At 50.8% G+C, this 26732-nt stretch overlaps 1 protein-coding gene across 3 annotated transcripts in view; it reads left to right on the forward strand.

Annotated features, from left to right (window-relative positions):
* TNRC18 (trinucleotide repeat containing 18) overlaps window positions 1-26732 on the forward strand; it is a 56605-nt gene that overhangs the window by 15739 nt on the left and 14134 nt on the right. Inside the window, exons 2-15 of one of the 3 annotated variants that reach the window (XM_054080329.1) lie at window positions 2693-2818; window positions 3262-5073; window positions 8212-8314; window positions 8713-8918; window positions 9100-9246; window positions 9753-9937; window positions 10701-11124; window positions 11626-12573; window positions 13192-13367; window positions 14113-14249; window positions 14699-14827; window positions 16669-16843; window positions 17912-18275; window positions 20915-21190. In XM_054080329.1, coding sequence (XP_053936304.1) covers window positions 2693-2818; window positions 3262-5073; window positions 8212-8314; window positions 8713-8918; window positions 9100-9246; window positions 9753-9937; window positions 10701-11124; window positions 11626-12573; window positions 13192-13367; window positions 14113-14249; window positions 14699-14827; window positions 16669-16843; window positions 17912-18275; window positions 20915-21190 — 5208 coding nt within the window. The remainder of the gene's footprint in view (window positions 1-2692; window positions 2819-3261; window positions 5074-8211; window positions 8315-8712; window positions 8919-9099; window positions 9247-9752; window positions 9938-10700; window positions 11125-11625; window positions 12574-13191; window positions 13368-14112; window positions 14250-14698; window positions 14828-16668; window positions 16844-17911; window positions 18276-20914; window positions 21191-26732) is intronic. The other 2 variants (XM_054080330.1, XM_054080332.1) reach the window with 2 other exon arrangements.

Here is a 26732-nt window from a genome sequence, read left to right on the forward strand (position 1 = left end):
CGGGGCAGCAGGTTTCAGGCTGTGTGCAAGTCTTACATCAGTCCAGCATTGATGCTGGAGGGCTGTGCAGAGGAAGGGAAGCTCTGACTGTGCCTCGAGGTTGGATTTGCATTGAGTTCATCCCCGGGAAGGCTGTGGCTCAGCTCCCTCCTCCCTGCCCCAGCTCCAGTTCCTGGCAGGGAACAGGCCAGGTAAATACAGCCCGGGCAGCTTCTCCTTGCAGGCACTTAGGAAGGGAAAACAGTGTTGCTGATAAACCGGAGGCTGTGCTTCGAGTGGCTTTCTGGTTTTACTGCTGGTCAACTGGGTGGTGCAGGCAGCTCCTCGCACCTGCCCGTGCCTCAGTTTCCCCACCTGCAAAGTTGAACCTCTCCCCAGCTTGGGCTGCACATGAAGCCACTCGTTATCACTCTGCTCCTTGCTGCAGCACAGCAGCTGGAAAACTGCTGTGATGGCTCATCCTATGCTGGGCAGCTGGAGGGAATTTCTCTTGCCCTTTAGCCACTGTCATCCCACAGTTCCTCATCCCCTGATGCTTTTGGCTGACCTTCCAATTCCTCCTCCTGCAGCTCTCGAGCTGAGGCCAGGTCCTGGTTGTGGGATATGATAAAGCTGGCTGTGGAGGAAGCCCTGGAGCATTTGGGGATGGGGCTGACACTCGGTAGGATAAGATGACTCAAGCAGGGAGCCACCCAGTAGGACTGGGAATGTAACCGGTACCAAAATGAGTACCAGTCTGGGTATCAGTAGCTTAAGCTGTGTGCAGATGTCCCTGTGCTGGATGGCAGGGATGCATCACATCCCCTTCCTGGACCTCTACAGGTGGCTTCATGTCCTCGCACTGTGTGCAAGTGGGGTCAGGCCACGGGCATCTGAGCACGGTGGTGTTTGCAGCCTGGGATGTGTCTCGCTGTGATCTCCGTGCCAGTGCTCTTGCCGGCTGGAGTGGCTGCAGCCGGGATCGAGGTCTGGCTGAGAGAAGGAGCTCACGTGAGGGTGGCTGGGGCTGCTGGGCTGGTGTTGCATGGCGTGCTCCAAGGGGTTTACCATGCTGAAACCATGTGCTCTGCCAGATGGGACTCGGGTTTCCTCGGAAATGTGTCACTCCTGCTCCAGATGCTGGCTTGGTGCCAGCGCAGCGCGGTGGAGGTGGTGCGGCCAAGGCAAACGTGCTGCAGCTAACCCGGAGTCGGTGCCCTTGGGTGCTACCCAGTGCTCTCCAGCCCTGGGATAAGAAAATATGCTTGGAAATGCTCCAGAGGGAAGGCTTCGGGGTTACCAAGGAGAGGTGGGAATGTGTGTGTGTGTGTGCGCTCAGTGCTTTTACACCAGATTAAATGGGAAGTTTTATCTGCTGAGAGCAGGCTTTGTGTTGATCCTCATGGCCACAGCGGCTCCTCTGGTCCTGCTGCTGGAGGGTTGGCGTGTGCGGGTGATGCTGCTGGGAGCTGTCGCGTGATGGATCTGGGCCAGGAGCTGTGCGGAGCGCTGCATCAGTGAAGCACATGTGCCGAGATGCAAACATGTATGCAAAAGAGATCCTGGCTGTCTAAATAATGTGAAATATTGACTTGCTCGTGCAGATGGTGCTCCACGTGCGGCTTCGGGACTGAACTTCTCTGTATCCTCTTGGGATTTGGTGTGATGTTGTTTTGATCCAGTTGGATGCTGGACTCTTGACAAACCCATTGCCGGGTTGCTTTCAGTAGGCTCATTGAATTTGGGGGAAGTCGGTTGCTAATGGAGTCTGAGGGGGAGGGATGAAGGTTGCACAGGCCTTGACTGGCTCCTTCAGACACTCCTGATGGCTTTTAATCGTTTTTTAAGTGATGGCACCAACTGGGATGCTGGTTCTCACAGAGCGTTGGGGTTTGTAGTGCTGCACAGGTGCCGTTTGGTGGCAGTGTTGCAGAGGAATTGCTGCCTGGAGCCAAAAGCTTCTGTTATTATCACTATTATGGTGATTGCATTCACTGTTGAAATGCTGCTGCTGATTATTTGCTGAGGGGCCACTCTTGGAGGAGGCCCCAGCGTGCAGGACAGCATCCAGACCACTTGCAGCAGGGTCCTGGGGACGCACGCACTACTTTCATATCAACTCGTTGATGGATGGCAAGTTCTGTGCTCTATTTTGCCTTCCTCTGGGATAAGATGCTGGGCTTGGATACTTGAAACTATGCTTTATGTGAGCTGCTGTGGAGGATGGTCTCATGTTTTCCCAAAGCCCGTGCTGGGCAGCTGCAGCAGGGATAGGCTGTGTTGGCAAAGCTGTGCTGGCAAGAGTGGGAAGCGTGTTGGGGAGTGCCTGCACCCACAGGTCACTGTACTTGTGATAAAACAGCTTATCAGCCAGGAGGTTTAGCTGCTTTGCCTGCAGATTTAAGACTTAGCTCAGAATGCGGCACGCTCTGCTGGCAGCCCACCAGCTGCAAAGTTAGAGCCCCGCAGAGGTGCGAGGGGCGAGTTGGGGACCTGCCAGGATGGGTCGGTAGCTGAAACAGGGGCTTCTCAGCATGGGCTGTGCCTGCCCCGCTGTGCGATGTGCGTTACCACACGCGTCCTCGCAGCCGCCGCTCCTGGCGCATGAGGGACCGACAGCCACAACAGTCTGTGCTCCTGTGGGGCTTGTTCCAAGGCGACGTGCCGCTTGGGCTTAAACATGTTTCCCTCTTCTGTTTCCCATTTTCTGCAGGCTTTTCCCATCTGCCTAACGGGCTCTACCCGTCGTACATTCCCCTGAGCCACCTTGAGCCCCCCAGTGCTGGCAGTCCTCTCCTGGCTCAGCTGGGTCAGCACAGCCTCTTCGAGTCACAGAAGGGTGAGTCTGAGTCCCCGTGCACCCTTCCCTGTGGTTACCCTTGGGTGCTCGTTCTGTCCTTTGGGCTTATTTGGCTGCTGAGCTACGGGATGCTGGAAGGGTAAGGATGAAGAGCAGGGACACCCCGAGGTTACCATCCGGGGATGTTTCCTGGTCTTAGCAGTACCAAGGTCTCGGATGTGGCTGTGTTGTGTGGGAACCTGGTCAGGTCCTTTCTTGAAGCCCCCACGTGCTGCCATATCACAAAGTGTGGACCAGAGACAGAAGAGTCCTGCAGCCCCACTTGGAGATTCCTGCCAGGTTTCCTCTGCTCTGGTCCTTCCCAGCCATGTCTGAGGCATCCTTGAAACCTGATCCCTTCCAGTTTTCCACCTCTCGCCTGCCTCTGTGTAGGACTGATGGGGTCAGAGCCTGTGGTAACTTTGTTTGCTTCTGCTCTGCAGATGGGTTCTACCTGTCCAGCCACGCGGGCCAGTCTGCTTTACACCCCCAACCTCCCCTCTCGAGGACTGCGGGCAGCCACACGCCAAGCACTTTGCTTCGGGAGAAGGACCTTGGGCAGCTGCACAAGAGCTCGAAAGAAGGCCTGAAAGACCCTGGTGGGAAGGAGAGGGCATGCCGGAGCGATCTGTCCCTGCCTTTCACCAAGAAGGAGGGCAAGCCGAAGGAGGAGCCCCGGCCCCGCAGTGTGGTAGACCTCACACAGGACACGAAGCCTGACAGTGACCGGAAAGTAAGCGTGGTGGAGAAGGCGGTGAAGGTTGGTGAGCGTCTCTCTCCCTTCCTGGCCGAGCACATGCCAAATCGGGGCACGGGTGGTGGGGAACCCAAATCTAAGAACCCGCTGCAGAGCTCTTCCCTCAGCAACTGTAACGGTGGTGGAGACCCCATGCTGAAGGTCCTTGGTGCCGAGCAGGACCGCTGTGCCAAGGATCCTGCTCGGCATGACGAGAACATGAGGCCTTCCACGCATGCCCACGCTGAGCGGCTGAAGCGCGGGGAGCCCCTCCTGCCCTCCATGGGTGCTTTGCACGTCTCCTGTAGCTGCCCGTCTCCACACCCCTCACAGCCTGGGAAGATGACGTCGGCCACAACATTCCCTCCGCAGCCCGTCCATTCCAGCATGTACACCATCTTCCCGCCAGCCAAGGAGCTGGGGAGGGAGCACAAAGTCATCGCCCCCACCTTCGTGCCTTCGGTTGAAGCCTACGACGAGAGGAGCGGGCCCATCCAAATCGCCTCACAGGCCCGCGACAACAAGGCAAAGGACAAGGACCTCAGCAAGGTGGGGGTGCTGCAGTCGCCCACAGAGCGGTGCCTCACAGATGCCTCCCGCACGCTCTTGTCCCAGGACTTCTCTTGCCACAGTGATGCCAAAAGGATGGAGGCTCTGCGGGAGAAGGGCTCAGTGATCAGGGCAAACTCCATGGCACTGAAGAGACAGGTCACTTCGGAGCCCTTCCTCAACCGGCCAGGGCTGGGGTCTCCGGAGAGCAGGGAGTTCCTGGCCTCCAAGGACTTGCTGAAGCCGAGTCCAGAGGCAGAGCATCGCCCCTGTGAGCGGGACCGCTTCCAGCGGTCCAGCTCCAAAGAAGCAGCAAAGGTCTATGGCACTTTGGACTCCTCCAGGCAGCACCTGGACCACGGTCAACTGAAACCGCCTGAGCAGAAGTGGAAGCCCTTTGAGATGGGCAACTTTGCCACCACGCAGATGGCGGTGCTGGCCGCGCAGCACAACCACGTCTCCCGGGCGGAGGAGGAAGCCAAGAAGGTCTACCTTGACCCCAGCGGCTTGCCGCGGTCCTCGGTGGTGGGCTCACGAGGTGCCGCGGATGTCCTCCACCCTGCCTCCCATGGCGAAGGGTCGGCCATGCAGAGCCTCATCAAGTACAGCGGCAGCTTTGCCAAGGAAACTGCATCCCGGCAGAGCTGTGGCAAGAAGAGCCCCTTTGGTGGCTTGGGCAACATGAAGTTGGACTCTTCGCAATTGGGCACCTCCAAAGTGCAGCAGCTGCTGTCACAGCAGCCAGCAAAACAGCTGAAGAGGGACCCTGAGAGACCTGAGAGTGCCAAATCCTTTGGCCGTGAGAGCATTGGCTCCCAGGGCGAGGTGGAGGTGAGGCACTTGCCTGTTGGCATCGCTGTGGCTGTGGCCCGGCAGAAGGACAACAGTAGCAGCAGCAGCAGCAGCAGCAGCAAACTGGTGCCCAGCTTGGCGGATCGGGATCGCTCATTGTCTCTCAGCAGCATCAAAGGTAAGTTTTCCAGATCTGTCTCAGGACTTCCCACCAGTGCAGGCTGTGTGGCATGAACTGAATTGTGGATCTGTTTGCCTCTCAGTCAAAGGCACGTTGTAAGTCACAGCAGGGAGTGAGACACCCCAGGCAAGAGGGAGTCCCCTTTCTCTTCTTCCATCCCCTCTGTCCACCTCTGAGGTCAACCTCTCCATGTATTTTATCCTTGTAGGCAAAGGGTGCGGTGGAGAAGCCCCTTAATCCACCTTTGTGCTGGTGTTTTAATCTCACGGTTTTGATGTAAGCCATGGTGTTGGCAGGAGGGGGATGGCTCTGGCAGCTTTTTGGTGCTCTGCTTAGCTTGTGTAGCAAAAAAACGCCTGGAGGCTGCCCATCGCAGGGAGAGCTCAGCTCTGGCACGCCAAGGAGTGATGCCAGGGCAAGTGGCCGGCGAGCAATGGTTGGCGTTCTATTTTCAGCTTTTGCCTTCCCTATTTTTCTGCCTTTGCTCCCCTTTCCCAAAACTCAGTGGTAAGATGTGCTTTTTCACAGCTAGCAGCCCCTCTCCCTGTTCCTATTGCCTCCCATTGCCCTCCCCATGCTGGGCGGGAGCCGACTAAGGACCTCGTGGGCAGCACAGGGGGCTGTTTATTCAGCCGTTCAGTCATCCCAGACCCTCCCAGCTTGCGTTAAATGTAATTTACTGAGCTGAACTAAAAGGCTGCAAACAAGGGTTGAATTCTGGCAGACCTCCGGGCTGGTTGCTAAGTGATGCAGTTGGCTTTCAGACAGAAAACAAGACTGCTTTTCTCCTCCTCTCGCCCCCCAAATGCTGCCCCGCCTTTGTGTGCCAGGAGATATTCGTCTAATAACATTAGCTTGCTTGCGCTGAGTGGACGGTGCTTGAATGTTTAGACCTTTTAAGAAGGAGAAAGCAGGCTTTAGTTGGCTAATCTGTAGTATTTGGCAAGTAAAATGCAAGTATTTAGTGCTGGGCATTGGTTGTCAAGGAAACGGACTTAAGCCTTTCCTCCGTGCATAACTGATTGAATTTTTTGATGTGGTCCATGCGTCATGTTCATATATATGGACAAAATGATCATTCACTGTCTGGACAATCATGGGTCTGTACGGAAGAGGGACTGTCCTGTCGGCAGGGCTGGGGCTAGGCGGGAATTAGATGAATGAGAAAGTGTGTGTGTTTGGATGGGGAATGAGAAAAAGGTGAAACCAGTCTGTAAATAACAGAGTGCAAGTAGTGTTGATGGGAGAGGGAGGAGCGGAGATAAAAGAACAGAATAATAGGTTTCTAATAAAAGGCTGGTGGGGAAGGGGAGGTCAGATCACCTTGTGCCGAGGAGGAGAGGGAGGCTGCGAGTCAACCAAGGGTTTGCTCCCTATCACTGACACCAAAGAGGCCGTTGGGTGTCAACTGGGGAAAATAAATAGGAAAAGAGGGTCTAAAGGAGGAGAACTTGGGCTAGGGGTTGGAAGGGGATTTGTATGTGAGTGGAGATGCTAGTAGAGAGGCAGGGAGTGCTGCTGGGGCTCTAGAGGGATTCTTGAGCTCTGGTGCCTCGTGCCATGGAGGCTGTGTAGTAAAACTGGACAGCAGAGGTTGCATGGGGTATTGTTGAGCCAGTGTCCTGGCAGGCTGCAAGGGAAATGTGGTGACCCTGGAAGGTCCTTTGGGAGGAAGAGGTGTGTGCCAGGTTTTAAAGCATCTTTGTTTCTGACTAAAGACGTGGAGGGAGCCTTGGGGAGAAGAGCTGGGAGAGATGTTGTCTTGTTCGTGGATTCCTTCTGACAGTAAAAGCTGAGGGAATTGGAGACTTGACAGCAAAAAACCACGGGCTGTCCAGGTTTGTGGAAATACACAGTGGAGCCCTCCTCAAAAAGGCTGCCTGTCAGCAGGATAGACTTGATGTTCTGAGATGCTTTCCTGTGTGCCAAACTTTCTCCAGGCGGGAGAGCAAGGGCCTTGGAAAGGGCTGCCAGGGAGCCAGGGTGCAGCCGTGCGAGGCTGTGCTGCACCCCTGAGCCCTGCGGGGTGCAGAGCATGGCCCAGGCAGGGGATAGGCTGGCAGAGAGCACTGAGAGCTGGGGGGAAGCAAACACCTTCCTCCTGGCCCTGCTGGGCTGGCCAGCTGCTGGCTGCAGGCAGGGCTGGGATTTAGGAGCGGATCATGGCACCAAAGCACAACATGGAGAGGCGCAACAGGGATTGTGGAAAAAATGGCAATGCAGAAAGAAACGGAGAAAAAACTAGGGAAAAGCAAACCTAAAATCAGGTAGCAGGGGTAGAGACCTTGGATAAAATAAGGAAAGGGTGGTCTCGGTACCTGATCCTTGCAGGGCCAAGCAAAGAGCTGCTGTTTGCTCCTGTGAAGGTGCTTCCTAACCTCTCACAGACGGAGTTGCTACCGTGCCAGACTGTGTTCACAAGGGCTGTTCTGATTCTGGACAAGCCGTTTCTCCAGCCTAATATCCAGCCCTCCTTTTTGGACTCTTGCCCTCGTCTGCCATATGTGTCCCTGCCTCACCAGCCCCTTTCTTGTTGTACGGCTCAGTGGTGGATGCAGATTCATTCTAACAAGTTGAATTACAGGGTGAAGCACACAGGTTTTGTGAGGGTCCATAGTTTTGGCTCTGCCTGTTACAGAAGGAAAGGAATTCGGAGCATATCTGGTGCTCCCAGGCTGGTTTGCAAGAGCAGAAGGTGCTTCATAAGATGCAGAGAGAAAATCTCCTCTACAAGGTGTGCTAAGCAGGGCTGTATGGTTTGATGCAGCGGTTTTACTGGGACTCGTCTCCTTCTGAGATGGGAGATCTGCCACTGTCCTTCAGGAAAAAAAGGTCCCATTGGTCCTGTCCTATCCTGGGAGACTGACATGGCCTCAGAGTGGGTCCCTTGATGGCTTGGAGACGCGAACCGCAAACCACGTGCATCTGGGTGCTACCCAGGAGCCACCTTAGTGAGAATATCTTGGTCACATAGACAGTCTTGCCCTGTCCTTTAGGACTTGATGGTGATAAAGTCTGGACAACAGTGGCACTGGGGTGTGCTGGCTCCCAGGGTACTGCCTCTCCATGTAAAGGAGAGGGGACAGCTTTCGCCAGGGTCTTTCTTGTGGCTGATGGTGGTGGGTTGTCTCTTAGGGCATGGACGCTCAGAAGATGACTGCGGGGATGAGAGGAACCGCCACCGGGACAGCCACCTCCTGGCAGGGCGCTTGGAGCGGGATCAGGAGAAGCTGCTCAGGTGAGAGTTGGAGGGAGATGAGTTCTCTTGCCACAGTGCCACAAGTAGTGCTCAGGAACAGCCTGTCTGGAGAGGGGACAGGGTTGTAGCTCCGGGCACCAGCCTTGCTGGTGTGGAGAGGAGCGCTGAGTGGGGTACCAGGCAGATCTGGAATTTGCAGCAGAGCAATCCTAACAAACTGCTGCAAATCCATGCCTGCTCCAAAGGGATGGAGAGATGGGATATTTTATTCTGATGTGATATTAACGAACTCCATCACAGCTCTTGGGCGTCTGACCCTATTTTGCAAACACACTCACTCAGCAGACTGGTCCATACCCCTGGGCTTCTCCAGCCATGCAGTAACTTGCATCACTCAGACCCTTTCTCACTCTCTTTCTTGCTGCCCCCACGACCAGAGAGAGCAAGGAGCTGGCAGATTTTGCCCGGATACACCCGTCCGGCTGTGCCACGAACGGTTTGAACTCCAACCTCATGGTGACGGGAGGCCCAGCCTTGACGGGCTCTGGACGCTGGTCTGCAGATCCAGCATCGCACTTGGCAGCTCACCCCTGGCTTCCCAGGACAGGGAGCCCCTCCATGTGGCTGGCCGGCCATCCCTACGGTGAGTGCCCTGAAAGGGAGCGATGTGTCCATGGGATGTTCACAACCGCGCAATCCGAGGAGTCTGATCACAGGGGAAAGGGAAAGAGGTGTTTTGAAGCAATCAAGTAGTACACGACTTCTCCTGGGGCTGGGAGCTGCCAGCATCGCTTGAGTCGTGACTGTGGTGTTTCTTCTTCCAGGACTTGGTCACCCTTCCCTGCACCAGGGCATGACTCCAGGCTTCCCCCCTGCCATGGGGGGAGCTCTCCCTTCCGCCTACCAGTTTGCCAGAGACCCGCAGTCGGGGCAGCTTGTTGTGATCCCCAGCGAGCACTTGCCACACTTTGGTAAGAATGTGAGCACATCCCTGAGAATCGTGTTTTTACGGCTGTGGAGAGGAAACAGGCTCTGGAGAGAGCTAGATAGGAGTGTGTGTACCTGTGGGGACCAGCAGCTGCAGTTCTAGGGTGGGTGTGAACTGGCCTCATTAGGTGTGTTTCAGAGATGGAAATGTGTAATCTGCTTCAGTGGCTCCTCGTCGCCTGCAGGACCCCGTAGACTTTGGGTCCTTCGTTATGAGAAACTACTTGTGGGCTCAACCAGGGGCAGTCAAACCAAGGGTGTGTAGAGCGTGAAGCAAGTCAGATGGCTGCTGGACCCATGGGGTGGTGACAGTGGGACTGCTGAGGAATCTTTTGCCCTTTGCATTACTGGTTGCATTTCTGCGTAGCCCAGTGTTTGGCATCCTCGACACCCTGGGCCTGGGATAGAGACAGTTGTCCTGCGCAATGCTGAATCCTCTAACCATCCCCATCCTTCTGCCTTCCTGACTGCATCTCTGCTCATTCCCCAGCGGAGCTGATGGACCGGGCACCCCCGCTGTGGCCCGCCATGTACCCCCCGACCAGGAGCTCCCTCCAGCACGCTCACCAGCTCCAGCTCCTCTCCCATCAGCAGCTGCTGCGGCAGCATGAGCTCTACATTCTGCAGCAGCAAGCGGCCCATGCTATGGAGCTACAGAGGAGCGCCCAGCTTGTGGTACGTTTCCAGGAGCTTCTTGCTTGGCCATGAAATAGGCCTGAAGTTGGGGTGTCTGGGGGAAAAAGAGCAGCTGTGCCAGTGTTGCAAGTGTGTCTCAAGAATATGGATGCATTGAGCTATCCTACCCTGGTCTATGAGATGTGAGACTTTCAGTGGATCCTGCACAGCTGGTGTTGGTTTTGAGGGGGTTGGGTAAAGCCGTTGAGCAGTGCTGTCAGGAGAGCTGCTCAGCAGCAGCGCGACCTTGGTTCCATCTTTATGGATGTCTCTGTTTAGCTGAGTGGTTTCATCCCTGGTCACCTCCAAACAAACCTCAGAGAAGCAGCTGCAATACTGGCAGCAGTCACGCTGGATCCTGGAGCCAGCTCCTGCTCACCAAATGATTTTGGAAGTCATGAACTTTCATTTGGGTGTTTTACACCCATTTAATTTTTATAGCAGTCGTCTGGTTTTCAGCCTTCATTTTACATGTGTGCTTGCTAGGCTGGAGACTTAGAAGTAGAAATGGTTTGCTTTCATTGCAAGTGAAAGCTGAGACGCCCTTGACATGACTCCTGGAGCTGGGAGTTTGTAAAGAAAGCTATCATAGATTGGTGTCGCCCTCCATCAGATTGGTCTGAAAATGGTGTTGCACTGGGAATGTGTGTTTTATTCCAGTGCGTTTCTGGTAAGACCATATTTTCGTCTTGCTTGGTGGTAGGTCTGTGCCACTTTCCAGGAACAAGTAGAGATGTCATGTTTTGCTCTATTCTTATTGCAGGAGAGATTGAAGGCGAACGAGCAGCGTGCAGATATGGAAGAGAAGGTGACAAAACGGAGCCTGGACAGTGCCAAATCAGGCCTTTCCTCCTCTGCCCCGGGACTGGTGCACCGAAAACCACCTGTGCTGTCTCCCAGTGCCTCCACATCCTACAGCAAGGCTGTGAGTCCACCTCCCCTCTCTCCCAGAGCCTCACCCGTGTCTGTGCTCAAAGCTGAGGTGATCCAAAAGATGGAGGAGCCACCTTCGCAGCCAGCCTACTCCTACCCCGCCACCCCCAGCTCCCATCCTTCCAGCCCGCCCCCTGCCTCTCCGCCCCCTGCCCCTGCCATCCCTCCAAAGGAAGAGGCGCCCGAGACTGTGGAGAAGAAAGACCTGGAGCTGGAAAAAGAGGCTGCTGGTCCATATCAGGCCTTGTTCCCAGGTAAGAAAGCCCTGCTTTGGCAGAGTCCCGTTGTGTTTGTGCCTGCCTCCCTTTTTCTCCTCAGCTCTTTCCTGCTTCCATCCCTTCCCCTAGAGAAAACCATGTAGCTCATCTAAAAGGCAGGGGAGAGGCAAGGACCAGGGGTGATATGATGGATTTGGATCAGTGCCTGGGTCTTGGCAGTATCTGTACTGGGGCTGTAGGCTGTCTTCTTCCCTTGGGTTGAGCCTGGGTTGGTTGCTCGAGGGCTGAAGTCTCGGTGGGTGAAGGATGAAGGAGGCAGATCTTTCACCAGTTGCAGGAGAGTGCTGGAAAGTTGCAGAAGGGACCTCTGGGGTGCTGATGTCTGTGGCACCTTGGTCAGGAGAGAGGAGTCCAAAGCAGCCACTGCTTGAGAACAGGAAGAGACAAGAGATGAAGGGAACCCATCTCTATGCGTTAGTGAGAGAGATTCTTTCAAGATTGGGCCATTACACACCTGTCCCTTCTGATGTCTTGCAGAGATCCCCCCAGGATATCCATTCCAGTCCTTGCCTCCTTCCTTTGGAAGACACTATCCCTACCTTCTCCAGCCCACTGCAGCATCTGATGCAGATGTCCTGGCTCCTGACGTTCCACTGCCTGCTGAAGGCTCTGAACACATGGAGCTTTCCCCAGAGGTCAAGCCCATCCACCTGTCTCCGTCCAAAATGCTAGAGCCCATCCAAGCACCAGCAGAAGAGGAGTCCTTGGAAGAGAGGGTGAAATCAGAGGTGCAGATGGAGGAAAGCCAAGAAGCCATCTGTGAACAGGACATGGGGACTCTGAACATTGCCACCTCCACAGCTGTCCCAGTGCAGAATGTGGACAATTGCAATCTCCTGTTGCATCAAGGCGAAGCCCTAGGTGCTATGGAGCAGGACCAGGAAGACCTTCAGAGCTGCCCACCTCCTTACCAGGTTTTGGCCTGTCCTGCAGAAGCAGAGGCTCAGGCAGAGACTGGGAGTGGAGCAGAAACCTGCTCTGTGCACATGGACTATGATGGTTCGCTCGTGCACACAGAGAACGAGCAGCCGGAGATGGACTTGACACCCCAGCGGGAGGAGGCCTCTGCAGCCATGGATCTGCAGAGCGCTGATGTGCCTCGGGGGAGGGAGTTTCCCAGCCTGCCCCCCGGAGACGGGGAGCAGGGGGCAGAGATCCCTTCCTACACGGAAGAGGCAATCTCTTGCCAAATCCCCGCTCTGGACATCAAGCCAGGCGACCCACTGGCTGGGATGAACGCTTTGGTGGCTGCCACAGAAATGCCTCAAGCATGTTCCTTATTGACCACCACCAGTGTTACTGCCTCCCAGATGAAGGTGGAGGTGTTACCTGACCAGACCTTGGAGCACTCCTTCCTGCAGGGGATCACTTTGCTGAGTGAAATTGCAGAGATGGAGCTGGAGAAAAGGAAACAAGAACTGCAGAGTAAGTTGTGAGTGCTGTCTGGCCAGCCTTGGCCGTATGGTCCCAGTGCTCTCTGCGAGGACAGAAGAATAGAGCGGCATCTCTTGCAAGCCCAGCCAGGCAGCAAGAAAAGCATTGCCCTGAATTGCAGGAGCAGCTGGTACTTTGGATGGGGTTGGAGCAGGGGTTTTGTTGCATTAGGCTGAGCTACATGTGGCGATTGTACTGCTCTCCCCTTCCAAGGGCCCTCACCGTGTCTAGACAGTTTGTGGTATGTGTAGCGGAAACAGAGCCCCACTTGACATGAGCTGCCAGGGTAACACCCTTCTGGCAAGCCCTGAGTCTGCAGACTGTTGGGGCTTGGCATGAGAGGCCCCAGTAGTTCCAGATGATGCTTTCCAAGAGCTTGGCAGGTCCTGAAGAGATCTCACCTTCCAGTAACTTCCTGAGGCGAGACGTGATAGGAACTGCCAGTTGCACCATGGCTGGGTATAACGGGAGATCTCAGGTGGAGGCCAAGAGTGACTGGGAGGCTCCTTAGGCTGACATGGTCCAGAAAGGGGCATCAGCCTTTCCTTGTGCTTGCTGGAAGGTGAGTGGTGGAGAGTGAACCTCTACAGCTTCTTTTTCTGTCCTCAGCAGGCCCAGAGAGTTTCCCTGTTCGGCCAACACTGGAGAGTTTGCTGGCTGCCAGCACCCACATGCTCATGGAAGTGCTTTCCACCCCCTTTATGGAAAGTCTGAAAACCATCCGGCTGCCTCGAGAGCTGAATCCCAACAAAAAGTACAGCTGGATGCAGAAAAAAGATGAACCTGTAAGTAGTTCGTAGTGTGGCTGGGCCTGAAAAGCCACAGTGCATCCACTCCCCGCAGTTTGTTCTTCCAGCCGCACTTTGCCACCCGGCTTGTGCTGCCCTTCTGCATTCAGCAGAGCGAGGCAGCGCTTCCTTCACATCGCGTTCATGGCTGTGCCGGAGTCTGTGGTGTGTTTTAGCTTCCTCTCTTGTTTGAGAATCAATACAATTGATCTCAGCAGGACCCTCGGCAGCCCTAGAAGTGGTGTTTGTAATACAAAGCCAGCAGGAGCTCATATGTTACTGCTTTGGCTGGGGGGGATAAATAAAGGTAGTGGCAGGAGGGTTTTTCCTTGTTTTTTCTTTGCTGACTCTTCCCCATGGGAGAGATTGACAAATTATTTCATACCTTGCAAGTAAGTGTTCCGAGACAGGGAATGTTTTGATCTGTCTTTTTAAATAAGAAAAAAGAGACTCCATGGGTGCATTTTACCCTGCAGGTTCTTTCCCAGGGTTGCTCTCCCTCAAAACTGATACCATCCCATGCATAAGCCACAGAACATCTTTGCTTGGCAGGTTTTGCTCGGATACCACTCTGAGGCTGTGCTTGTGCGAGGGTGCTCTGCTCCACCGAAGCACAGAGGGCTTTGCTGCCGGCCTGCAGATCTTCGCCTTTGCAAGGACACCCCAGGGTGCACCACCCCAGTGTAGGTGTGGGCCTGGGCACATCCTGACCTTCTTGCCCCCTCTTGCCTCCCCACATTAGATGTACTCCATCAAATCGGCCATCGAGAACATGGATGCGATGGAGCTGGACTACAGGATGAGGCTGGCGGAGCTGCAGCGGCGATACAAAGAGAAGCAGCGAGAGCTGGTGAAGCTGCAGCGTCGCAGGGACTCCGAGTAAGTCACAGGCTGCTCACTTGGTCTCTTTTTTTTCCAGCTGGGCACTTTCGCTGCCTCTTGGTCCAGGACAGAAAACAGCCCTCCATCCCTCCCTGTCTCCTCTCCTCCTGGTATGGCCCGCCAGAGCTTTGCACAGTACACTCCTAGGCTAAGTGACATGACAACCTGATCACTGGTGAATGCAGCTGGGAGACCGTATTAGAGACAACCTTGACTTCAGCAGCTCAGTTTAGCAGTTTGGTGACAGGCGAAGGTTCTGGGTTGGCTCCCATTCTTGCTTGCTTTCTTTTAATTTTTTTTCCCCTTTTTCTTCTTTTTTTTTTTTTTGATTTATTTGCTTTCTTTCTTTTCCTATTTTTGGTTGCAAAATTTGATTTTGCTTTTTTTTTTCTTTGCTTTTTTTTTTGTTGCCTTGGTTAACAGTGAAGCGTGTGGTTTTTTTAAAGGGAAAAGCATGACGAGAAAAGTAGAAGCTTGGCGAGAAGAGGCCCTGGAAGGCCCAGGAAGAGGAAACTTGGATCAAGCGCTCTGTCACCCATTAAGGAGAGAGGGAAGAGTGACAGCAAGAGTGGAAAGTAAGGCTGGAATTTGGGGAAGACGGGAAAACAGCAGGGTCGCTGCACCAGGGTCTTACTTGGGGAGAGCATCTCAGATGCAGCGGGGGCTTGTCGTGGCGTTGTGTTGGCAGGCCAGTGTCTGGCAGCAGTGGTGTTGTGGAAGTGTGTGCATTTAGCATGAGTGTGTCCTTACAGTGGGAATACCGTGCCAGTGCTATTCCTCCCTACTGGTACAGCACACGTCTGTGGTGTTGGGTGCAAGTAGGACAGGCTGAGTTAAGCAACAGTGAGGTGATATGGAGCAACCGGCTGGGCAGGGACTGGTAGGTGAGCTCTTGGCAGTGCTCAGGGAGTGCATCCTTGTGTGTTTTCAGGAGAGCGGATGGTGCTTTAGAGCTAATTACAAGGATATTGATATCAAAAACTGGAAGGATAGGGCTATTCCAAGTTATGTACTTTGTAGGGCCTTGCTGCTGTGTTTCGGCTGTCTTCGTCTCTGTTCTCTTGATCAGTGGGAGTTGGTTCCGCCTGACCTCTCTCAAGTGTTTGGATCATTCTTTTTTCTCTTTTGCAAGTCCAGCGTGGCTCTCCCCACTGTTGGCCATCGAACCATCCGTAGATGACCAGATCTCTCCAAAGGCATCTCCAACTGCCTCCCTGTGTGCTATATATTTTTGCAAATGTGCTTTCAAGACTACGCATTAGATTCAGGTGTCCAGCTCCCACTGACTGTGTCCTTCTGAAAATCTGTCCTCTCGGTGGCTTTGTGTTTTGCTTTTCATGTTTGATGGCTGGACAGGCTGGAGGCATCCAGAGGTGGCTGGAATTGTGCATGTGTGCGTGCATGATCATGTTGTGTGTGCATGTCCCTGCATCACAGCAGTACTTGAGCAGCCTGACGTGGGGCATGGAGATGCACCCGCAGCCAGGGGCTGAGGTGTTGGTTTAGCTGTCTGTGGAGGTCAGCGGAGAGGATGGTGAGGAGGGAAAAATGCCTAGAAGGTGAGGAGGCTGCCTGGTGTCAGTGGCTTTGTGGTGATAGTATGACGTGGGCCAGCAGGCTTAGCTTCAAGGAGAAGGCATATGAGAACTTGTAATGGAGGCTTGGTAGAGGTCTTGAGCTGTTGACTGGTTATCCATCACATAGTTACTGGAGACAGCTGGGGAGCAGTGAAAGACATACTTGTAGTCTCACCTACTTTATTTTTTAGTTTGTTCTTTTATTATTAATTTACCCTCTCCTTTCCCCCCAAAATCTCAAAGCAAGACTGAAGATGCAGATCACATATGCCTCTCGCAGAGGGGGCCAGGCTTGTAAAGAACATTGCCTGTTCTTTGGGCAAGCCAGTCCCTGCAGTGCCCTTGTCACACCACATCACCCTGTGTGGCAGTTCCTTACCACCTCCTTGCTCATACCCGAGCAACCAGAGCAAGTGTCTGGGCACCTCCCTGGACCTCGGGAATCTCTCTCTGCACAGATAGATTCTGTAAAGTAGAGGTGGGAAAAGACCTAGAGGGCCAGCAGAGCTGTCTGTGCTTCCCTCTCCTGCTCTGTACCAAATCAGGCACTTTTCGATGGCTGTTACTCAACACCAAATGATTCCTTTCAGAGACCACCTGGGAGGTCTCTGATTTCTGGCACCCTCATCTGTGCTGGTGGCCAGGGATGTGCAAGAAAGGCTCCTTGGCTCTCCTGTTTGGTGGAAGACCTTGTCCAAAATGCTGTCACTTCACAGTGGACTTGGCTCCCACTGAGGACCCCCGCTGTCCTAGGTGGCATTTAACCTCACTTTTGCGCTTGGTGGGTATCACAGGGAGGAAAGCCCCCGACCTTGACCCATCCTGTGCTTGGCTTGCAGACTGAGCAAGTCCTTGTTGCTTTCTGAAGACTCCGAGACTGGCGAGGGCATGAAGAAGAGGCACAAAGGGGCCCTCCCGGAGGAGGACGAGGATGTGGAGAGCAGCAGTGGCAAGATGAAAGGGAGAAACCAGAGCTGGGAAGAGCACGAAGTGGCTCCCAGCTTCTCAAATGAGGTCAGTGCCCTCATGGTGAACATGGAACCACGGGCCAAAAGCAGATCTCTTTCCTGCTTTGCGCTGGATAACTCCTTCTGCTTTTAGAGCATCGGCTCTCAGTTCACGTGGGCTTAGAAGCTCTTCATGAGAGAGGACTGTCTGTGCAGCAGAGGAGTGTTTGCAAAGGGTCACATTGGCTTATGGAGGTTGGGCTTTTTTGGTAGGCAGCAGAGAGGCAAGAGTCTTCGAGCCAGCCAGAGCGTTGCAGTGCTGCACTGGCTCTGAATCCAGAGCAGGACTTGTCTGACCCCTTTGCCTGTTGAGACGGTGGTGGGGAATGGACTTCCCAAAGCGAGGGAAGAAAAGGAGTGCAATCTTGCTATTTTAAATGCAGGGTTTTCTTCTGCTCTTGTCGAGGCAATGAGATGTTTACTGGAGCTTTAAGCTGTTGATGAAATCCAAAATGCATACAGGCGAAGTACTGAGTTACAGCTGCTGTTATCTAGCCTTAGCACATGTAAAGTATATTTACTTTTTTTCAAGAAGCAAGAAAATACTGAAAAGGGTGTAACAGCTCTGGCTGTAATGCAGTGGTGCTGATGCTCTTGCTGAGAGGTATTTGGGTCTTTTTGGCATCCCAGCCTCTGGAGCTGGTTGATTATGTGGAAATCCGTATTTATTTGGATGGCGTTTTGGGAAAAGAAAATTTTTAATCCTTGTGATTTAGAGAAAAGCTTGCAAAACCAACCCACACATATCCTAAAAACCAGAACGTGTTGAGAAAAAAAGAACTCCAAAATGTGTTGGTCTATGAACATCTTTCTTTTGGAAGAAAATTGTATTTTTCTAGGCTAATCTTGCGATTTTGTAGTGCTCGTTAAGTGTAAAGCTGTGCTCTTTGATGACATCTTCTTCCTCCTCCCTAGCACCATGGTGGATTATGGCAAGTGGGGCTTAAGACCCATCATTTAGAGGCCTTATTAACTAGCGTTCGTGAGGAACTGTTAAGAGAGCAAGTAAAATCCCTCAGGTCTGCCATGACATATACTCTGTATTCACCTGTATGTCTTCCTTTCACTTCGGCAGTTAAAGCTCAAGAAGAAGAAGGTGCCATCAGATCAGGAGCAGCTGGCCAGCAAGCTTGACAAGGCCCTCTCACTCACCAAACAAGACAAACTCAAATCCCCCTTCAAGTTTTCCGACTGCTCGGGAGGAAAACCGAAAACTAGTGGAGGTGGCAGCAGGTATCTCCCACCCCACGAAGCTCTGCCGAGTAAGGAAGAGAAGAAGAGCCTGGCCAAGAACCTGGGCCTGTCACTGAAAGCCACCAAGGAAGGTAAAAACAAAGTGGCTGCCAAAATGAAGAAGATGGAGGTGGGGTTAAAAGTCAAAAATCAGCTCAAAGTTTCCCATTCACCAGCAATATCAGAAGTTAGCAGCTACTCCTATAGTAAGTAACCCCTCATTTCTCTCTTCTTATGGTGTAATCTGTTATTGGGGCTTATGGCAGGGGTTTCTGGCCTCTTGGAAGGGGTCTTGGAGATGGGTCTGGTTTTGCTTATGAGTGGAAGTTGACCTCCTCCCTGACTAATCAATGCTGCTGCATATTTGGGGTCAGCATGAGTTGTCCGCCCAACTTGCTGTCCAAGAAGGAGGCAATATCAATGCCTCTGCTTGTGTTGTACTGATTGGCAAGGGAAAAAAAATGCTTTAAAATAGAAGTTGACCTACATTCTTGCTTTTGGTGGGAGTAGACACTTTCCTTCTACCTGTCAGATGACTACTCGTAGCCTGTGCTCCAGGAGGTGGTCAACGGTTGACTTTTGAAGTCCGTATTGAGTTGGGTGTGATTGGCTTTAGGGTTATGCCATGGAATCAGTTGGAGAAGGCAGAGCCTGCCAGGAGACACTGATATTCGTGAGCATCCTCCTGCCTTCCAGTGTAATGGCTTGGTTCCTGGCTGACTGTGCTCAGCCTTCCCATCTGTCTCATCATGTTCATCTCCATGCCGGTGTCCCGTGTACTGATTGCCATTTCTGAACCCAAAGTGTACCAGAGGCAGAGGTTCCTGAAATGGAGCAGAGGCAGAGGCCCCTGTTAGAGAAGGAAAAATTGGAATTGCAGATAGTGTGTGGAAGACAGTAGAACCAGAGGTGGAAGAGTCTTTTAATGGTTCAGACAGACAATATGGCACAGAGCACGTGAGGGACTTTATGGTCTGAGGACTGGTTGTGTGATTGTCTTAGCTCGCTTGCATACGCATCTTTTCCTTTCCTTGCAGCTGTATAAGTCCCCTGTTAAAATCCTTATGGGATGTTTGTGTGTGTAGCAATATATCTCTTGGTGAAACATTGGTTTAGAAGTTTCACTAATGGGGAAGATGATGAGCTAGGGATCCTCCAGCTGAACAAATGTTTGGCATGAATTAGCCATATACATGGCAAAATAGGAGCCGTTGTGTCCAGTGAACTTGAACACAGCCTTTGGCTGGTCGTACTGTACACAACCACCCAACAGTTCTGCTCTTAAGCGTGCTTCGCACCCAGGGACAGACACATGGCTCCTGAACTGAGAGCTCTGGAGCTAATAAGGATAGAAGGCATGGAATGTTGCAGGAGCTAAAAGCCTTGGCTCGTGGCAGAGGGAGCTTTGGTAGTGCCCTTGCACTTTGGTGCTGTGGTTTTGTGAACAAAACCTGCCTCTCAGACCTAAGGGAGCTTCTGACAGACGCCTGTTCTCTCCAGTAAGTCTCCTGGTATAGGAATGTACTCCTAAACCACAGAAATCTCAGCGCAGGAGGATTGTTGTCACTGAGGAACGGACTCTGAAATGGCTCAGCTCTGATGCATGGTGTTTCAGCTGTGTGCAGGTTCAAGGAAAGGGCTTTAGCCTGTCGTTTGGTCACTCAAGCGTGATGGATTTGGGGAGGCAGGTCGAGCATATGGCAGCACCTCCCATGACTGGTGGGCTGCTCTTATGGAGCAGGAGAAGTGGGACTGGCGCCAATTCCTCCTGTCTCCTAACCTCATAATTTTCTATCTGGAGTCCTGAAAACCTTGGGCTTGGATCCAAAGGGCAAGCTGAGCATTTTCTTCTCACCGATTTTAACAGAAGTCACATGCCCAAAATCATTTGCGTATTTGGGCTTTGGGCCTCCTAAGCAGCCACCTCTCATTCCTTCAGCTCCACAGCCAACACAGTGGAGGTGTGGAGCAGTGCCCAACCTGGGCTGATACTGGAGAGCATCTGCTGCTGCTCACAGTCTGGAATGGTCCCCACAACAATGTCCCTAATGTTGTGGAGCTGACAGTGCGTTCACAAGCAGTGAGGTGACCATTCATACCTGCTTTTATTGCATCCAAGGGTACTGTACACTTCTTGTTCCACTCATCAGATGCCAGAGGGGACCACTGAATGACTTCTCACCACCCATTTTGTAAAGCTGCAGTTCAGGGACTGAGAAGAGGTTTGGTCCCTGCTCCGTTTTGGTGTCCTTTCTATTGCACACCACAGAGCATCTTGGATGGCTTGTTGGGAGTTAGACGTTTGGAGTTAGTTGTGTTGCTTGCTTGGCAGCTGGGCTCGCTCCAGCTGCCGTGTCGAAAACCCTCTGGGAGAGCTAGTTCATGTGGAAAGGGAGATTTAGGTCAAAGTGATGAACATAACCATGGTTAAGACTAATTCAGATCGATATATTCAGTAGTTGGCATTGCTGCGCTTATGGTGGACATCTTCATAGCAGAAACATCTACCGTAGTTTTCTTCTCCTGAGTTAAAAGCACTCCTTGGATCTTGTCTTAAAGGGGCACAGGAGTCGTTTGGCCTAGATGGAGAGTGTCTGTTTCTGACCAAAAGAAGGAAACACGTATTTCTGTGTTTATTTGGCTCCCACTTGCTGAGCCTGAGACCTGTGGTGATTGCATAGTCTGGCGGTGGAGGACATAGAAGCACTCTGCTCCTCCTGCAACTGCTTTTCTCTCCTTCTTTACAGCCTTTTGACAAACAAATGCACCAAAGCACCCCCCAAAAAAAAAAAACCCAAACCCCCTTTCTCTGATGTAACGCTCTTCCCACCCGCTTTGACCGCAGATACAGACTCAGAGGAGGAGAGATCGCTGAGGGACGAGTGGCCGGCACAGCCCCCATCAGCCCCCAAGCCGCGGCCGCCGGGTCTCTACGGCGCGGTGGTCAGGAAGGGCAGCCGGGTGGCCGGTGGCCCCAAGGCTGTCCCCCGCAGCGTGGTGGCTGAGCGGCCGCTGAAGCCGAAGGCGGTGGCGGGACGGAAGCAGCCCTTCTGCCTGCTGCTGCGGGAGGCTGAGGCAGGATCTTCCTTCAGCGACTCCTCGGAGGACTCGTTCGATCAAGGTTACTAGCTTATAGCAAATGCAACCCCAAAGGCACCCCTCTGCCATGGCTGTGTGGGAGCGGGCGGGGGCCCAGGGCAAGCGAGGGGTCGGGGTCAGACATTTCGATGGTCAGAGCCAGGGCGACCATCTCTGTTCTTGGCAGCGTAGCCTGCTTTATCAGCCCGACATTGATTTTTTTTTTTACCTTTTTTGTACCTGTATCATTGTGATATTATTACTCGCTGGCTCTTTTAGAGCTTTTATATCAACTGGGTTTTAGTGTCCACCTCTCCCTGCTTTCCTATTCCCTTCCTCCCTTCAGTTTTTCCCTCACTTTCTTCCTTGCTGCCACCACCACCATTATATTATTATTATTATTACTATTATTTCTTATTATTTTATTTTGGCATGGGCCTTGTAGAGGTTTGGAAGGAGCTTTATTTTTTTCTTTTTTAATTCATTTCCTTTTTTTTTTTTTTTCTTTCTCTTTTTCCTTTTATTTTAATACCGGGATACTGTTGTGTGGCCGTGTGACTTGATGTTTGTACTGCGATTTGGTATACCAAGCTTTATTAAACATATCGAGTTCATTTTTAACTAAACCTGTGTACCTTGTCTCTCTTGCTGTGTCTCTTATCAGGCGATTAGGTTGCCGCTTCACTTCATCCTGCTCTGCATCCCCCTCCTGCTCCCACTCCCCATGAGTAGAACTGGAATTAACCTAGTCTGGAGTACTCTCTATTATTCAAATATCCCTGCTGCCTTTGTCCAGATAGCGCTTAGGCTTTTCCCTCCCAGCCCCTTTGGTTTCATTTTTGTTCTGTTCACCCATTTTTTGTTTTTTTTTTTTCTTTTTCAATTTGTTTCCATTTTGATAGGTTCTTGAGGCGGGCGGATAAAACGTGGTCCTAGTCGTTGCTGCAGGAGGGTGCTGGGTGTGAGATCCCCAATATTTAACAGGCAGAAATTTTTCTTTTTCACTTTTTAGAATTTATATGGCAAGTTTTTGCATGGTAATTTTTTTTCAGATGCCCAAACATAACCAACGGTGTTCAAGGATGTGACAGTTACTGCATTAAATTTGACTCTGCAGTTTCCCTCCCTAACCCTCACCCCAATTTTTTTTCTTGCAGCTTCTTTTTTTTGTCAGCCTGTCATTAGTACTTCAGTGGGAAAAGAGATTACTTGAGACTTGTCCTCCAGAGACACAAGGGGTTTCTGTTTTAGAGCACGCTCATTAAATAATAATCATGGGGAAAGGTCATTTTAATGAGCCCTCGGCTCCTGCAAGAAAGTAGCTCGTCTGGGCTGAATGCTAAGCAAGAGCATCCCCAGTTGTTACCATCGGTGTTACACAGCAGATCTGGATGTAGCACAGCAAAAGCCTTTTAGTATTTCACACCGCTCAGAGGGCTGTTAATTGAAAATGGGGCTGGTTAGTTTTGCTTTTGTTTCGTTTTTCTTATTTTTTTGATGTTAACCCTTTCCATGCATCTGTTTGTTTTTTCTTCCCTCCAAACCCAACCTCCAAAGGAAGAGAATTTAAACTAAAAAAAAAAAAAAATATATATATGGCCAAACACAGTGGAATGATATAGAATGCTGATTCAGTTTGATGTAGCTCTGGGCTGGACCCACCACTGCATTTCAAAGAAAACTCAAAAGAGAAAAATGTATGTTTTAAAAAAAAAAAAAAAAAAAAAGGAAGATGTTTGTTATTTAGAGAGACAAAAAGTTCTGAGGATAGTGGGTTTTATGTAAGGGTGAGATTGCCACGCTTCCATGAAGAGTCTGCGTTAACTTCCATTCTTCCCTTCCCTGTTCCTTCCTGCATTTTTTTCTTTGTTTATTTTGCTGCTCGGAAATTTTGAGGATATCAATCCTTTTTAGGTGCCATGTTCTTGAGGGTTTTGGGGGTTTGCTTTTTGGTTTTGCTCCAGGTAAGCAGATAGGTAACTTGTCCCTAATTGGCTTTGTCTATTTTTCAAGTAACCTGTCTGCTTTAGGAAAAAAAAAACCAATCCCACTTTTATGGGATAAAGTCTGGGGAGGGGAAGGGACAGGGGAGGAGGTTGGGGAATCTGGAACAAATGGGGAAGTGGATTGTAAATCCCTCTGGGTTGTCATTTAATGGTGGGGAAGAAACCAAAGATGCAAAACCTCCTGGGGCGGGAGGTGGGCATGGAGGGGGAGGCGGGGAGGGATTATTGCTTACAGTTTTGTTTGTTTCTGCAAATTTATTTTCATTTTTGGTTGTTCTTTCTCAGAATGACTTGAAGGGATATTTGGGTAATAGGGTTTCTAATGGCTTTCCCTGATACTAAAACGATTAATAACCTCAGCTTTTCTAGAAGTGCTCGCTTTCTCCTTGCAGCTGCTTGACCAACCCTTTCACCCCTGCCCCTATCCATGATGCTTTGAATGTCTGTGTCGGTCTCTTGCATTTGCTCTCACGCTGCACTAAAGAAGCAAAGTGGTTGGCTGGTTGTAGGGCAGACACTTCTCAGCGAGGGTCACTAGCCATGAACACGAACCTTGACCATTGTTATGTAGGTAGGCAAAATAACTTTTCTTTATGTCATCTGTCAGCCTCAGATGTTTCGATGTTGCCTCCATGAATAATGACACGTAGCTCTTTGCATTCTCTTGGTTATTTTAATTTTGAAGATGATTGCTGTCCACTTCTGACTTTCCTCTGTCCATGAAGAGCCTTGCATGGAAAGTTTGCTTGTGTGTATGTGTTTGAGGACTCCAGAAATGCTTTACTGCTTGCATAGCTTTTTTTTGGAGAACCCCTAAGCCCAGCAAAAGGGAGGATTTGCAGATGGGTCCAAGACGAGAAGCCATAGCACTGCCCGCAAAGGTTCTGCCACTGCCTTTAAAGCTTTCTGGGCCACAATGCAGACTGTCATAATATCAGTGTAACCGGCTGGCCAAGGCCCGGCCAATACCGGTGTCAGAGGTAGGGGTGGCTGCAGGAGCACCTATTTTTGTCTGGTTTGGGGTTGAAGAGGTAGGGACACGCTGCTTTCTTGCAGACCATTCTGGTAACAGGCGAAGCATGAGGTTTTTCATCCAGTGACCTTGAAGAGGAAACCACTAATGTGGGCCAAAGCCACATGAGACCTTTGAAAACCATGAGATGGGTAATATCATGAGCTTTCAGTGGCCAAAGACCAATCCTCCTCATCCTCTTTTTTTTCTTTCCTTGAAAAAGTACTAAGAAATCAGTGCCTTCTTCCCTGCTCTCCGTTCCCTGACTTGAAGGATGTTTTTATTCCAATTAAAAAACCAACAGTGAGGAATAACCAGTCATTCCCATGTGATAGTTGTAATATTTTTAAAAGTACTTCTGGAGTCCGCAGCACAGCACGTATGGGGAGGAAATAATCTTCCAATGGTGAGAATTGGCTTGTTTGACAAAAAGAAAAAAAAAGTTACGATCTTAAACTGGACGTTCAAAAATAAGCAGCCTCCAGAATCTGGACAGATCACACAAATGAGATGTTGATGACCCAGTAGCTGTCTAAAGTCTGCCTGTACTTAGCCTGCTTTGTATGCTATAGGCCTGCTTGGTGTTATGAGAAAGTCATGCTATTTTTTTTACAATGTGAAATGACTCTTAAGTGTGTGTTTTTACTCCCTCCTTCCCAAGCCTTTCCTCTCCACATCCCCCTCTATCCATCTTGTTACATCAGTCTTTAAAAACCAAATTGCTTAACCAATTTCTGTTCATCATTAACAAATCTTCATCTACTGCTCTCCTACAGTAAAATACCATAACAGCTTAGCTGTTAACGGCAATGAGAAAGTTTAGTGGTTTTAATTTTATTTGATTTTTGATTTAATGCAGGTCAAAATTATAGGAAAAAAAAAAATCCCGTTTGGCCCCAGTTTATCTGGCATCACTAGCACTTAAATATGAATTTATTGTTTGTTTTGGCTGTAGAGTTGTATGTACACGTGTGGTTGCGTGTGTGGGTATATACACACATATACATGCTCTTAAAAAAGGTCAGTTAGAAAAGATATTTTTAAATAACTTTGAATATTTTTTCCTCCTCCCCTTGCTCAGTGTTAACAGAATAACCATTGAAGGAAAAAAAAGATTTATTAAATGTCTTTTTTTCCCCCCTTGTTAACTAAAAATCACCTTTTCAGGGGAAAAAAATGAGGCTTCGAATGTGTTAAGGCATCTGTGCGTACTTCATTTTAAGCCCACACATAATTTGGGAACAGTAGGAGTAAATCTTCAGCTTCCCATTAAATACCAGCATTGTGAGTCTCTCCAGGAAGCCCTGCAGGTGCCCTTAGAACCCCAGCAGCTTATTTACCACCGTGACCATAAAACTCGAGGCTTAGGTTTAGAAGCCTGTGGGTTTGTAGCAGAGCCCCAAATATGTTGGTTTTGTTTCGTTTTTTTAGTTTTTGTCCCTTGGAAGAGGAGGAGCACGGATGGTGCTGTGCATGTGGAGTGGAGTTAGCAAGATCTGCCCTTGCCATGAGAGCTGGAGGAGGATGGATCTGTGCTGTGAAGGTGTTAAAATGGGTTTATTTTCAGGCTGCAAATTGAATGCTATGCAGATATAAATATAAGTGTGTTGGCAAAAATGCTGACGAGACTATCTTCAGTTGTCGTTTCGTAGTGTGACACCATATATTTGAAAGAGGTTAGAATAACTGCCAGGTGTGTTATGGCATCGCACGTTTGCTGTAGCGTGAGTAATAGCCACTTTCATCCTGGCTTTTAAATCTTTTTTACCTTGGTGCATTTGAAATACCGTAGCTGCTGGGCACTCTTGTGCCCCCGGAACATGCAGAATATTTAAGTACCAAAGGGAGGAAAAGTCTTGAGCCAAGGGTGCTGCGGGGAATCACACAGGGCAGGTCATGGAGGGATTTTCCTGCAGACTTTCCCCTTTTTTTGCCTGTTTTCCTCCCCAGTTGCTCAGCGAGCCGCTCTTTGCTCTGCTGTATCTGTAGATCCTGCATGAGGGGCCGTACGGATTGATTTTCTTTCTGATTTTGCCGAGAACTACTGATTTTCAGAGCCAAATGGGATGCGTAGAGGGGGATCTCAATACCTCATCGTGTGTCATTGAACTTGAGCACGGTTTTGCTGCTTTTATAGCAGGTGGTTTCTGTGTCTCGGAATAGCTGGATTCATCTGGATTTGTTTACTTTTTGGCAAAACGTTATAGAGAAACAGCATTTGTGCCCCCTTTTCTGGTAGGGGCAGGAACCTGATCCTAATTTGCCGCAGCATTTTTTTTTTCGCATGTGGTTTTTATGCAAGGAGTGAGAAGGGCTGTGGATTTCTTGGTATTTACTGCAGGTTTGCAGATTTAGTAACATTTTTATATCACAAGGAACCAGCCTGAGCAACTGAAACGGGGAAGGGGTTTTTATGCAGTTAAAAATTAGTATTCTTTGGCTGTCTGATGTACGTGATGGAGAAAAGCTTTCCTTGATAAAAATAAATAAATAAATAAATGCCAAGAGCTGGCCATTACTCTAGGTGATAAAATGCAGGGATAAGAACACTGATTTCTGATATTCCT

The sequence above is a fragment of the Cuculus canorus genome, chromosome 15 (assembly GCF_017976375.1).
Source record: "Cuculus canorus isolate bCucCan1 chromosome 15, bCucCan1.pri, whole genome shotgun sequence".
NCBI lineage: Eukaryota > Metazoa > Chordata > Aves > Cuculiformes > Cuculidae > Cuculus > Cuculus canorus.